Below are 14,033 nucleotides of genomic sequence, written 5' to 3' on the forward strand. Positions count from 1 at the left end.
GGTTGTATGGTTATTTCCTGTTCCTATTGCCTGTTGCCTGGCATTGTGCAAGGGGCTTAAATCTCGCGTAGAGAAAATCGATTATTTAACCATTAATTGGCGCTTGTCTTGATCGCCGTTAATCGTGCGCTTCGCGCGACGTTCGAAACCCCCGGAATATCTCTCTTCGCCCTGAATTGCGGCGTACGCGAGAGAGAGAAAGAAACGCTCCATTTATCAAGACATTTATCGTTCATCGCGTTATTGAAGTCGCTTTTCCGATCGCCGATCGGAAACATCGTGTGAATTAATCGTTTCCCGGTTCTCGAAGCCTCGAAGCGCGCGGCGCGCCTCGGTTTTGCGGTTAGAGTGTCGCGCGCGCGTCGGGGTGAAGTTACGCGGGAAACGGTGGAAATTTTTTCTACACGTAGCACAGCGTATCAGCATCTCTATCTAGTCCTAGTCGCGTCCGTCGCGAGTGTCGGTACGACAAACGAACGCCATGTTCCGCGTTGCTCGTTTATCCGGAGTGCGTCGCGCGTACAAGCGTCGGGAATGTCGGGGCAAAGTGGCGGGCTGTCGTTTGCGCCCGCGTTAATTAGCGGGCGGCATCGTAATTAGCGATTTTCCGGGCAGATCCATGTCTAGGGGCGTGAGCGTTCGGAGCAACGGATGAATGGCATCCTCCAGGAACAACGATGTCGGCGATTTCGGCGGTGCGTCGGCTGGTACGTTCCCCTTTTTTTTTATATTCGCGGAATTAAATGTTCACTTGTCGCTTTAGCGATGGATTTGATAATCATGCCATGCCCATTATGCTCTGGCATCTTTTTTCGTTTCTCACGTCGTTTCCCTTCGATTTAGAATAATTTAGCTAACAGGATAAATTTACTCTTAATTACCAAATTAGTTTATTCTTACGTACTCTTATTTTTGTAAGAATAAATTGCATTCTTGGTTGATGTTTAAATCTATCTACCGATCTATCAATTATAATTTAATATTAAATAGCATTAAATATAATTCAATGTTAATGATTAATTAACACTAAATAAAATTAAATGATAATAGCTAGTAATACTAATAAATGCAACTTTTAAGTAGCTTTTAAAAAGCTTGAAGATAATCATCGATAAAATTAATCAGAATTTAGTAACTTTTAAAATATGCTTAAGTATAGTGCGAAAACAATAGTTATAATTAATACATATATAAATGTTCTACGAATCTAGGATGCCCAAAATATTTGTCTGTAATATTTTACTGACAATTTATTTTCATGAAAAGAAATATTTCATTTTTTTTTTTTTTTTTCATGTAAAAAGTTTCGAAAGCAAAAATTTCTCGATAATCAAAACTTGGATTAAAATTTTGAGCAAGTGAAATTTTTTGAATTTTAAATGAATAATATTTTAAACGAATCTTATCATTTAATTAAATAATTGTTTATCGAACTTAAAAATCTCAATTTATATTATATGATGACGAAAGGAGCGTGGCACGGGCGAGCTATGTTTGTGTTAAACTATTGGAGTTAAGTTTGGGCAATGTCGGCGTCGATTCAACAATTTCTAAAAATACGTGTGATAAGGCCGTATTCGAGTGTGCCAACCAATCGAATAACGACGGCGGTAAAAGAGAAAGGACCGGGCCAGTCGTTGAAAAGGCTGCACTTAACGCGGCGGATATATATCGCTCTGCAGGATGGGGTGGAAGTGAAATGTGGCTGCGCTTACCGGACCGGTTAAACGTACTATTTATTGTCCGGTTTCCTTCGGAGATCCTGCGTCGTCCGTAAGGACACTATTTACCAATCAACTGCCAGAATTGTTTCCATTCCAATAACTTATTAAGTTTCACCTTTTAAGTAATCTACCCTTTTTATTCTATGCGTGATCAATTAAGAAAACGATTAAGAAAACAATTAAGAAAAAACAATTTTTCTTGTATGAAAAGTATAATCTAACAAATCTCACTTCGCGCGCGTTAATTGTTTATTACTCTCATTGCTTTATATTGGCGAGTAAAAGAAACATTTAATCCATAAATTACCATTTCAAACAATGGTATTATTTTGTCGAGCTTAAAAATGTACTTGACTAGAGAGAAATGCATTTCCGCAAGAACTGCAGCTCGAACTGCAGTGACTCTTAAATATTACATTTTCTTATTCGCTGCAGAGAATTCATGCGGTCAATGCAGTAAAAAGTCTAAAAAGTTCATGAAAGTTCGTTTTATATACGTTTAGAAAAAGAGAAAATTATTTCTTTTGTTATCAAAGATGAATGAAAAATTCTAACTTCAATACTATATATCGACTTTAAAGCAATCATTTCTAGAAAAAACAAAAAAATACAAGTATATAAAAAGAACTCATTTGTTATGCGATACGAATACACACAATTTATCTTACCTTTTGATGTAGTCCCGGTAGAAATTGCAGCTGAAACTTCATTTTCGCCGTAACACTTTACGAACTGCCAGTCTTCTCTTAGTTTCTTCAGCTTCTCCTATTACATATGCATAATATAATGTAAAATACATCTTAAACGATTTATAATTTGTGTTAGAACTTAAGATAGTATTTATTTTATTTAGAACTTTATGTGTCGTGCAACACGAAAAATAATTATATAATCCTTCTCATAATTATAATTTTAGTGATAACACAATCTATTGAAAATTGAATATAATAAGTATATTTTTGTATACCTGCAATTCTACAGAAACCGGTTGTTTTGCTGATTCACACTCTTTTTCCAGATTAGTGTAGTTTTCTAACACATCTTTTACTTCCATTTCGCGATCTTCAACTTTAGACTGAAAAATAAATAGTTTTTGTAGAAAAAATTATAAGATAAAAGGGCAACTTAATATCTTTTTTAATTAATATTAATATTAATATTTTCATATTAAAATTTAATTATGCAAATCATATTATAACTTACCATAATATTTTTAATCACTTCATTACGCTCGTGCTGTGGCAGGTCTTGAGAAATGCTCAATCGCGTTCGTGTCTCCATAACCCATGCCATAACAGCATCCAGGGTACAGATGTATTTTCTAAGCGACGCAAGTTTGCATTCCACGTATTCGCGGTGGTTCGAAAGATTTGCGTTAGCCTAAACAAATAGCATTACACGCAAAAGTGTTTATATGTATCGAGTTATTAAAATTTTAAAGATTACAATATTAAAAAACTTTATATAAACTTTATATAAATAACACCTTGTCCATATCCGCGAGAAGTTTGTTGCTCTCGTCTTCTTCTCTGGGAACGTTATGTTGACTTACTAAGGTTTGCAAAGTTCTTTTCCGAGATAGGAGTTCTTCTTCCCTCGCCTACAAATATTCCATTAGATTTTAATAAAAAATAATGTAACTTATTTTATTGTTATATTTTTAACAACTTTGGTTATTATACACTGAAGAAGGCATAACGAAGGAGAATTAATTTATGTCATAGATACTTTTAATGTTAATCCGTTATCTATAAATCAAGATAAAGAACGAATATATGGTCAAACTTTACTAGGAAGCGGTTTGAAAGTGAGAGTTCAACGCTATTTATATCCTGGCACGATTCGGCATGTGCAGTCATGAAATGTAGAGATATTATTAGGACAAGTTTCAGTTTATTCGATTATGCTGCGCCGAGCTGTAGCCCATGAGAACTGAATCTTGGAGAGAATAATTCCGTTACTTATCCGAGTCGCATCTAAACAGAGCGCTCTAAAAAGTGTTTTTTAATAGTACACATTCTTCAGTGTTGTACATCTTCATATATTTTGTGTGATATTATTTTGAAGGCATAAGTGATTTTGTGATGCAATAGTGATCTTCGCGAAAGTGAATGTGTTACACATGGAAATTGACTATCACTATAACGATATTACGATCTATTTAAAAGTTGAAAATTTCTGTACATTTGAGGAACAAAAATATAGATAATGAATTTTTGATTGCGCTCACACACAGTTATTCTTGGATTAATTCTATTAAAATAATATAAAACATAACATTTCGGAAATAAACTCAAATAAAATGTCTCAAAACTATATGCACATTTACCTTGATTAACGATAGTCGGATCGATAATGAGGTTTCGTCTGAAGGATTTGCTGCAGATACTAATAGAGTATTCACTTGTTCTATGATATTATGCGCCGTTTCCAAAATCCTGCCGTCGTTGTTCACTTTTCTCTCCATGGCAAAGTTCCTTAAATAACACATTAATGCAAATATATTCGAAATGTGACACATAAAAATGGAGCATATTTTAATATCTATTAACAATATTTTATATATATGACAAGTTACTGAAATTATTGTAATCGAAGTTATAATATCTATTCATGTTTTACACGAAAATGTGATTTACAAGAGAAACTCGAAGATGTTCGTTTATTCTGAGGTTATTCTGAGTTGACTGACTTCACCACAGCAGCACAGGCAAATCACAACTGAAATAGCTCAATGCTGGGTCGAGCTTTCCTCGCAATACCACATACTTGTCTGCATTAGCAGAGGTCATAACTTCTTACTTAATTCATAATTCATAAATCGTAAACAACGGCTATTACTTAACTATGAAAAGTCATATATTTATTTAAGATGTCTAAATAGTAAAAAAAAGCGGATACAAAGATCCATAAATAATTTTGATCTATTCTAAAGTCTTGAAAATAACGTATGTCTTACTTACTTTTCCTTTCGCGCGGTTATTTCAGCTACTAAATTGTGCCAACGGTGCTTGATATTTTCGATTATACTCTGCAATTCTATTACATCTTCGGTGGAAGCTCGGCTAGATATATATGTACTCATTATATCAATATTATTTAACGTTCTTTGCATTCTTGAAACTTCTTGTTCTAGTTCGAAAGTTTTCGTTTTACTTGCTTTAGAATGACTGAAAACGTGACACTTCTTTAAAGCGTCTTCCATCTTATCTAACCATTCCGAAAATGTCTGGCATGTGTTGTGAAGTTCTCTCCATTTTTCGTAACATTTAATCCACCGGTTATGTCTTTCCATGTAACTCTGACTAACGCCCGTCCATTCGTCTTGCAATTTCTCGCTTAAATGTTTTATTTGATCAGACTGCTCTCTTTTGGCTTGCCGCGTGACGCTTTCGCAAACGTAATTTACTTCGTCGATACTTGGCTTCAAAATATTTAAAGCGTTATTAATTTTCTTTAAGCATTCTTCTTGGCTTGTAAACAGCTCGTAATCTTTACCATTCAGTGGCAAAGAATTCAAAGATCGCGATACGGTCGCTATTGCTTCTCTCAATTTGCTGATGCGTGCGATAAACTCTTGCGGATTAAAGCCACCAATATCCTGAAAAAAATAAAATAAAATAAAATAAATCTCATAAATTTTTCAACGAATTTAAAACCTTTTAATAGTAATTAATTTAACTACAATATATCTCACAACAGTATTGAAACATACCAATTCTACTTTCTTATCAGTCACGTGTTTGTCCTTGTCTTTGCTACCACTGAATCTCTTGAGCTGTGAACTAACTTTTTGCCAACTGCTATTAATGCTACAGCATACTGATTTCGAATAGCCAACATTTAATTTTTCCAACTTTGCAGCTAACTCATTCAGCTTATGTATTTGTACTTGTTTTGCATCAAATTCTTCAATGATTGATTCCAATTGACCCTCATAATTGTTAGCCTGTTCGAGCTTCAGTGGTACATCTCTAAACCAGTCTTCAAATTCCGTAATTATGTTATTATATTGTCGTAGAACTTCTTCCGCTTTTTGTGCTTGTTTTCTGCGCGTTTCAATTTCCGCCATAACTTGGTGCCATTTGCTTCTCAGCTTATCTTGATGTTCATTTTTTATTTTTTCTGCCCGTGCAGGATCAGTCATATGTATCGTCATAACTAAACCATCTCCCTTACTGATTAAAGCTGCTGCATCTGGGGCAAGAGTACTAATCTCACTTTTCAATATCTGTAATACATGAAAATATAAATTACATATTATATAAGTAATACTTTACTTTACTCATAAAGATAAATTAATTATACAAACCTCAAGACGTTTAGTAGGATCTTTCTCATTAGAGATACCACTGATACTCATCAACATAACATCCATCCTGCATAGCATCATTTGTGCTAACTGTTCAAATTCCAAAATATTTTTCTCTAATGCTGTTCGAGAGACAACCATCGGATTTTTGAATAACGGTTTCTCATGAACAGTTTTTGTTTCCATTTTATGTTGCATGACTGGCCGAGATCTCTCAACTTTCATCTGAAAGAAAAGAAAAATATGTTGTGTGAGACATAATTCCGAAGAACTCTTATAATTAGGCCTATATAATCGAGATTTGGAATAAATAACAGACTGGTTGACATGAATGCCGCGTCTGTGCGACATGCATGTTACCTTGTCCAAGAGGTGCTCAACATGCTCTCCTAAATTAGTATCCTCTCCATCTGAACTGGAACTACCAACATCAATTTCTGTATCGTCCGAAAATATTAATGCATCGTCTGTCTCCTTATCGCTACCGTAAAAACTTTCGCAATCTTCTAACGTGTCATCTTTTGACAGAGTCTTTATACGTTTCAGCAATGGTGACTTTTTATATAGATTCTCTTCTTCGCTACGACTCGCGTTACCAATATTTTCACGTATTACAGAATGTTCAGTACTTTTCTCAAATGTCATTTTCTTCTGATTATTCCTGTCTCCTTGCATCGCGACTGACCTCTGTGCCGTAACGCACTCTGTTTGTTCACTAATTTTTACATCAGATTTTTCAATTTCTTTGTTATCATCTAATATAAGATACTCCGCTACACTCTCTATATCTTTCCATGAGGATGTTATCTTAGGTGATTTATTTGATCTTTCTTTTAATTGTTGATCTACCTTACTACATTCAGCATTTGAAAATCCTGCGTCGACCTCTTCCTTTCTTAATAGTGCATCGTTAGAAAATGTACTTTTATTCGAATCGGTAACAGTTTCCTGATCAGTGTCTAAATCTAACTTTAGTATGAGTCTTTTAATATTTCGCGCAGGAGGTTCAATTGAAGCTTTCTTTTTTAAAATTGGCACAAGTTCTTTTTTCTTAACAATCTGTTCCGCAGTACTGGTAGAAGATATTTTTCCTTTAACTTCCTTGTCTTCCGTATCAGTATCAATCGATTCAGCCTCTGTCTCGGTATCTTCAACAATTTCCACCCTTTCGACTACTTGCGGCATCAATCCGACACTGACATTAGCACTCGGCAAGATTACATGATCTTCGGGTGACGCTATTGATTTTACAATTTCCATTTCTTTCACTTCTACAATTCGAAATGGGTTCTGCTGTGCGCAAGCTGCGCTAAAGTCCATCTTCGTCTCTGTTGCTGTCAAAGTATTGCTAGATACCTGAGAGAATAATTTACTGTTTTTGGACAGAAAGAATTCTTCCTCATCAGTCACATGCATGTCCGTATCGGAACAGGGTGAAGACAAGTCGTCGTCAATCTGAACAACTTGTGGTTGAGATGTTTGAACAACATCGGGGACGGAACTCATGTCTAATTTGCGTCTAACCGTTCTACTAACGTCAACAATTCTAGTTTTTACTTTTTCCGACTTAGCGGAAGACTTCCTGCTTCGATGAGGCACATCAGCGGGCGAGCTTTCAGGCGTATTAACAACAGCACATTGATTATCATCAAATGCAGGGTTAAAATATCCTATGCCGTAAATTTCATTATTCTCATCTATTAATTTGTTTTCTTTTTTGGCAGGATGTGCGGAAGTTTGTTCCAGCTGTTTAAATAATTTATTGCGTCCAAAATTGTCTCTCCCCTTAGAAGCTTCTGCTTTACTTTTTATTAACAAATTGTCTGTGATTTTGTGGATCCATTCCTGTGAAAATATGATAGGTGACAGAAACTTCATGGACAATCGACAGTTAATGGAAAGAGCATGTTAATAGTGGAACAATATTAAGCATGGTCTAATGAAAGTGACAATGCGATTCACTGTGCGTATAAAGCTGAATTTTTTGTGTATATCCATCACCAATGCAAAAATCTCTGAACTATCACTCAGTTAGATTTTTCTAGCTTTGCAACTTGTCTAAATTCTCCATTAAAAAATAGGTTTTGTACAAGGGGAGAGACAATACGACAATACCATAAAACAATCAGTAAAAATACAAATCCTTCCATCCACCAAAATATATACTTATTTTGTGCCAGTAATTACACTATTTACAGAGATAGAGCCACCTCTTGGACAGAAACGAGATATTCCATACTATCAAGAAGTAATATAAAAGTATAATAATATAAATTTAATATATACATGTTAATTTGATATGTTAATACTCAAAAATGTCTCGAAAACAAAAAATATAATATTAATTACGATACGATGTACAAATAATTTATAGAGAAAATAACGCTTATTAAAACACATATAGCTCCATTTAAATCCTGCTGCAAAAAAAGAATGGGGTATGACATTTCTGATATTAGAAATTTTCGATATTAAAAAAAATAATATTTAATAGAAAGTGTTTTCATATAATAAGTTTTTCTTATGTATTAATGAAGATATGTTTTATGTGATAGAGAGATATACGTAATGGTACTAACAAGCACAAGCATTACATATACCGATTGTTAAAGTATAAAGCAAAGAATAAGCCATGAGCGAATAAGCAATGAATGATAAAAAATTGACTTTAGAAAAAAAGATAATAGATAAACAAATTTCACAATTTTGGGTGAAAATTAGGTACATACTTGTATTCTGTTAGAGATGTCTTCCCATTTTTCACATACTTCGGCTACTTGGGGATAAAACGCATAACGTTGAAGCTGATTAACTTTCGGTTTTGCTTCTATCATTTCACTTTGCACAGCCTAATAATGAGATAATGTTAAAAACATTTAGAATGTTTTATCAAAATAATTATTTTATACGTTAAAGGATAAGAAATAATTTCGTACATATAGTATTTTAATATCATATACGAGAACATTTCAATACCTTGCACTGTTCAAAGTGATGTTCTGTAAGTTGATCAATTGGAACTGCATCTAATTGATTTAACTTCTCTTCAACTTGTAGAAGCCACGCATTTATTTCGTCAACGTTAGGTTCATCCTTTTACGGAAAATGAAAAAAAAGCATATATATTTATTTAATATTCAGATTTATAGTATTATATAAAAGACATTTACCTCTGAACTTTGACAAAGTCGCAATCTCTTTTCTGTATTAGCTAATCTCATAATTACGTCGGACATTTTTTCCTTAAGATACATAGGATCGCATAATTTTGAGAATTGGTTTTGCGATACAAATAATTTGTCTCTTATAACATTGAGACGCGGGATTACTTCAGTTAGAGTTTCCTGTAATGGCATGAAATATAAATTTCACAGTTTGTAAAAAGACATTTATAATTCAATTCAAATGTAAAAACACGATTAATACTAAATGTTGTTTAATGAATGTTATATCAATATAAAAACGTAATGAAATATATATATATTAGAATTTATATACTTACTCGTACATATATCGCATTTACCGGCAGATCGGGCATGCTTTTTTGCGTATCTAGTTCCTTATTTATGCTTTCGATAGACATATTAACATACGCCATATTTTTATGCATGTCGCGTGACAAATCTAATGCCGATTCTAATATAGATTTAAATTCCGTTATGTGAAGACCAAGCTACAACAAATTTAAATATTTGAATTGTTCTTTTGATATATTCTTTTATAAAATTAATAAAACTTAAATACCTTATTATATAATTCCTTTAACATGTCAATTCGCTTTGAAAATTTATCCGGTTCGGGAACCGCTTCATCTTCGACTAATTTTCTTCCAGTTACGATTATACATTCAATTTCACTTTTAATCTCACTTAAAGTCTGATAAAAACGCTGTAAGACAATGAATAAATTATCGATGTGCATTAGTTTATTAGATTATGCAATATATGAATAAACGTGTAACTTAATATTACCAGACAATGTTTTAATTGACCCTCGATGACTTCGGGATCTGCCGATGATAATTCTAGCAAACAAGTTGCTTCTTCTATTCCCCTAAGTTCTAGTAAAGCTCTCGATAATCTAGGTTCTATATTGGTTGGACAACGAAAGCGTTGAAACTTTTTTTGCACTTTAGCATATTTCTGTTCAATTAGGGACATTTGTTCTTGGAGTCGAAGTGCTGCTTCTTGTTTACCAGAAGCTTTGTACGATTCAATTTGTGATGCCATTTCCTCGAGCGTAGCACGCTGTTGTTCCAATTCTTCCATTAATTTCTATGGCCATAATACGTAATTATACATAAGATAAATATTATCTATTGTTCTATTACCATATATATCATACTTCGTGACACGCCATATGCATTAGTAAAATTTTATGTTCTTTTTATGATATAATTAGTTAGCAAAATTTATATAAAAGATGCAATTTTTTTAATAACCACATTCTTTCAATCATGCTATTTCCGTGATTTCAAAATCGGTAGATACATATAGGATAAAATAAATATTGATACCTAATCTTCTGATATATCCTTGTTTTTTTAATTTTTAAATTATTTGTGTAATATATATTTATCATAGTAACTGTATATGTTAATATGTTAATAAGACTTTTAAATGATAATTATTCACAAGCAACAAAACTGCAACCGATACAGTTCTAATATTTTTAAATTATATATTACTTCTTTTTTTAATTATGATATGACATAATACATATTATTTTTTTCATGGACAGACCTGGTAATCGTGAGGCAAATCATCAGCAGTGAGGTCGCAATCAAGACGTGCAGTTAGTACGGAGTCTATTTGTGTTAAAGAATGCTGAAGGGCAAGGATACGCCCTTCCGATTGTTGGGCTTGCTTCACTGATCCTTCCAACAGCTTGGCCCGTTGCCCTGCCTACTCAAAACATAATACTCTATCTTTCTAACTAAACTAACTTTACAAAGCAAGTATTAGACTTGCAATGAATGATCATTACTTTTCTCAGCCAAGCAAAAACATAATAGATTATATTATACACTTGTATTCGTATATATGTGTATATATATACATATATATATATATATATATATAATTATACATATAATATTTAAAGATTTTCTTTAATATTTTGTTGCATATCTCTATTTATACTTTTATTATATTATAGTTAGGAGATAATTTTCGCACGAACATAATCTTTCTGAGCAATTTGTAATAATGCTACATGCATGGTTACAAGCTGTTAAAGTCTCAAAACTTAATGCTTATGCTTAACACATACATACATTTCGATAACATAAGCTCTTTAGAATATATCTTAGTGTTATAAATCATACACTTTATATTAGTAACAAACATAGATCTCTATATCTATGCATGTGTATGCATACCTGTTTGTTTAAGTTTTCCCATCGATTTGTTAATCCCTCTACGTCTGTTTCAATAGAATGAGTCATAATATTACTGTCAATAAGTTGTTTACCAATTTCTTGAATTTTCTCAAGTCTTGATTCCGGATGATTTCGTATGTAATTTTCTAAATCCTAAAATATAATATATATAATTTTGTAGTGTATGTTGTGTGTGTATTATACGCAGAAAGAATTACATAAAATTACATAACTTTAGAAAGAAAAAATTCAATTTTTTCCAAAAAGTATTACTAAAGAGATACTAAGATAATTTTTTAAATTTTAATTTTTATGAGCTAATTACTTGATTTAAATTATAGGATAATTATTATCAAATATTTGAACAATTTACTCACATCCAGCTCTTCCGAAATTTCTTCGGCGTCTGCAGCAGTTTTAGGCGATTTTTTTAATCGCTTGTCTAATTTATCCAACCAATCACTTTCCTGTGCCACTAAAGCACGAAATTCCCCGTACTCATGACTAGCATTTTGTAAATGTCTATAGCGTTCGTAGATGCGATCTGTAACATCCGTCCATCGTGCATTTAAGAAAGTGAAGCGTCTACCAAGTTCTTGAACGGATGATCCTTCTGAACTTAATAGTTTATCATTTCCCATTTCGTTCAAGTTTCTAAATTCTTCCACTCGTTTGTCAATGTTGTCTTTCAGCGCTTGATATCGACCACGAACTTGAAACAGCTCAACTGAAGATGTTATTCTTGACTCTATTGGTATCTCCTTTTCTAAACTTGACAGCCACTTTGTAAAATCTTCTATACCATTAATAATCTAACGAAAACAAAATGATTATGCAACAAAAAATATTTTATACTTTTATTTATATATAAAGATCTCTCATGTATACTTACGTTATCATTTTTCTTTAAAATACTCTCATATTTGTCGTTTAAACTTTTAGCCTCGTTAACAATTGTGTTCCATTTATATGTTACAGCTTCCAATTTGCTGTTTAACAGGCTTGCAAAATTAGGTTCAGATTTTTCGAGTATTCTATTTGCCAATAATCGAAATGCTTCTAATTGCGGTTTTGTTTTATCTATTTCTTGAGAAAACAAACGAATTTGCTCTAATTTATGCTCCATTTTTTCGACATTATCCATAATGTTGTCTTTGGATAAATTTTCTAGATACAATAATGATTTTTCCAACCAAGATTCAAGAGTAGAATGTTCAGTATTAAACGTTTGCAAAATTGTGATATCTGAAACATGCATTGTATTAATAAATTTCTTATGAAAAAAGTCATAACATAATATAAATATAATAACTATAGATAAAAAACAAGCACTTTTACATTATATTACACGTATTTATATTTATTTTCTATTTACTTTTGGTAAGAGTCTGTTGTTTCTCGTCCAAAATGATAGGAATATCACTCCATTTAGTATTTAAATCTTGCAATTCATCTTTAAGTCGCTGTTCTGAAGAATCATCATTTATCTTCGCTATTAAATCTTGTCCAGTAGAGTTAACATATTTGAAAGTTTCTTCCTGTTCTTTTAACGAGCTTTGTATATCTTTAAATCTTTTTATTTGCTCTTCCATAATTTTCTCGCCTGACATAATTATATGTTCTGACAATAGAACACTTTCCACATTATTAATAAACGATATCAGATTGGTGACTGCCTCAATGTATTTTTTAGGCGGTGTTCGATCAATGGCATTAGTTATTTTAGTCAATCGTTCGGATAACCTGAATGTTACATTCTATTAAGCAACACATCAAATTTATAATATGTATATATGTATATATTTACAATAATACTTACATTGCATACAAATTCTCCCACTTAGTCAAAAAAGTTTTTACGTCTGCGTCCATATTAGTAGTTTCTGTAACAGCAACTTGATTTTCTGACAATTCTTTTGCTTTTTCAAGTATCTTTCTTATGCGCTCATCATGAGATTTCATTGATTTCATTTTAACCTGAATAAAATGTTTTAAGATTAAGATTAAAATAGCGTACACATTCATATTAAAAATTAAATTATATTAAAGGCAATATTTTAGCTTACCCTAAATGGTTCTATTTGATTGTTTTCTTTATTTGTATCAAACCACTTGGTGTAACTTTCCAACATCAAATTTAGACTAGCTAGTTCAGTCCGGAATTTCTTTACTTCCTCCAGATAATCTATGCGTCTCTTTATCTCACGAAGACGATTATTTGTCGCTGTCCAACAATTTTGTATGTCTTTAATCTTGGATTCTTCTTCTTCAGTGGACTCGTTCGCATTTTTTAACTCATCGATAAGTCGTTTACCAATTTCAAGAACTTTATCATATTCATTTTTATGCGAATCCATATCTGTAAGAGTATCTTTATAGACAACTTTCTTCTCTTCCACGCTTAATTCGTCAAACATTCCTTCCGAACGGCCAATTTCTAAATCGACGTAATCCAGCCATTTATATAGTTGAAGTAATGCCGATTCAAACTCATGTTTAGTAGTATTATCAACACGCCGTTTCTTTGAATCACTATGTGGCGTTGACTGAAAAGAAAAGTATTTTATTAGTCACGAAAACCGAATACAAAAAATATTGAGAATAATAAGAAAATATA

General features: G+C 32.5%; 2 protein-coding genes across 8 annotated transcripts in view; one reads left to right on the plus strand and one right to left on the minus strand.

Annotated features, from left to right (window-relative positions):
• Window positions 1-14,033, minus strand: part of LOC143904254 (dystrophin, isoforms A/C/F/G/H) — a 483,734-nt gene that overhangs the window by 445,709 nt on the left and 23,992 nt on the right. For all 6 annotated transcript variants that reach the window (XM_077418912.1, XM_077419080.1, XM_077418996.1 and 3 more), the window contains exons 13-34: window positions 13,483-13,962; window positions 13,236-13,393; window positions 12,792-13,159; window positions 12,309-12,661; window positions 11,794-12,228; window positions 11,417-11,569; window positions 10,779-10,940; window positions 10,008-10,310; window positions 9,781-9,924; window positions 9,539-9,709; window positions 9,207-9,380; window positions 9,013-9,129; window positions 8,766-8,885; window positions 6,397-7,881; window positions 6,037-6,261; window positions 5,440-5,955; window positions 4,688-5,325; window positions 4,054-4,201; window positions 3,211-3,324; window positions 2,928-3,104; window positions 2,692-2,799; window positions 2,393-2,489 (exon numbers count right to left, since the gene is read on the minus strand). In XM_077418912.1, the coding sequence (XP_077275038.1) occupies window positions 2,393-2,489; window positions 2,692-2,799; window positions 2,928-3,104; window positions 3,211-3,324; window positions 4,054-4,201; window positions 4,688-5,325; window positions 5,440-5,955; window positions 6,037-6,261; window positions 6,397-7,881; window positions 8,766-8,885; window positions 9,013-9,129; window positions 9,207-9,380; window positions 9,539-9,709; window positions 9,781-9,924; window positions 10,008-10,310; window positions 10,779-10,940; window positions 11,417-11,569; window positions 11,794-12,228; window positions 12,309-12,661; window positions 12,792-13,159; window positions 13,236-13,393; window positions 13,483-13,962 (6,646 nt within the window). The remainder of the gene's footprint in view (window positions 1-2,392; window positions 2,490-2,691; window positions 2,800-2,927; window positions 3,105-3,210; window positions 3,325-4,053; window positions 4,202-4,687; window positions 5,326-5,439; window positions 5,956-6,036; window positions 6,262-6,396; window positions 7,882-8,765; window positions 8,886-9,012; window positions 9,130-9,206; window positions 9,381-9,538; window positions 9,710-9,780; window positions 9,925-10,007; window positions 10,311-10,778; window positions 10,941-11,416; window positions 11,570-11,793; window positions 12,229-12,308; window positions 12,662-12,791; window positions 13,160-13,235; window positions 13,394-13,482; window positions 13,963-14,033) is intronic.
• Window positions 1-14,033, plus strand: part of Nop10 (Nop10 ribonucleoprotein) — a 43,589-nt gene that overhangs the window by 2,590 nt on the left and 26,966 nt on the right. The window lies entirely within an intron of this gene.

Source organism: Temnothorax americanus, unplaced genomic scaffold (assembly GCF_048541705.1).
Source record: "Temnothorax americanus isolate GAGA-0224 unplaced genomic scaffold, ASM4854170v1 Scaffold1, whole genome shotgun sequence".
Classification (NCBI taxonomy): domain Eukaryota; kingdom Metazoa; phylum Arthropoda; class Insecta; order Hymenoptera; family Formicidae; genus Temnothorax; species Temnothorax americanus.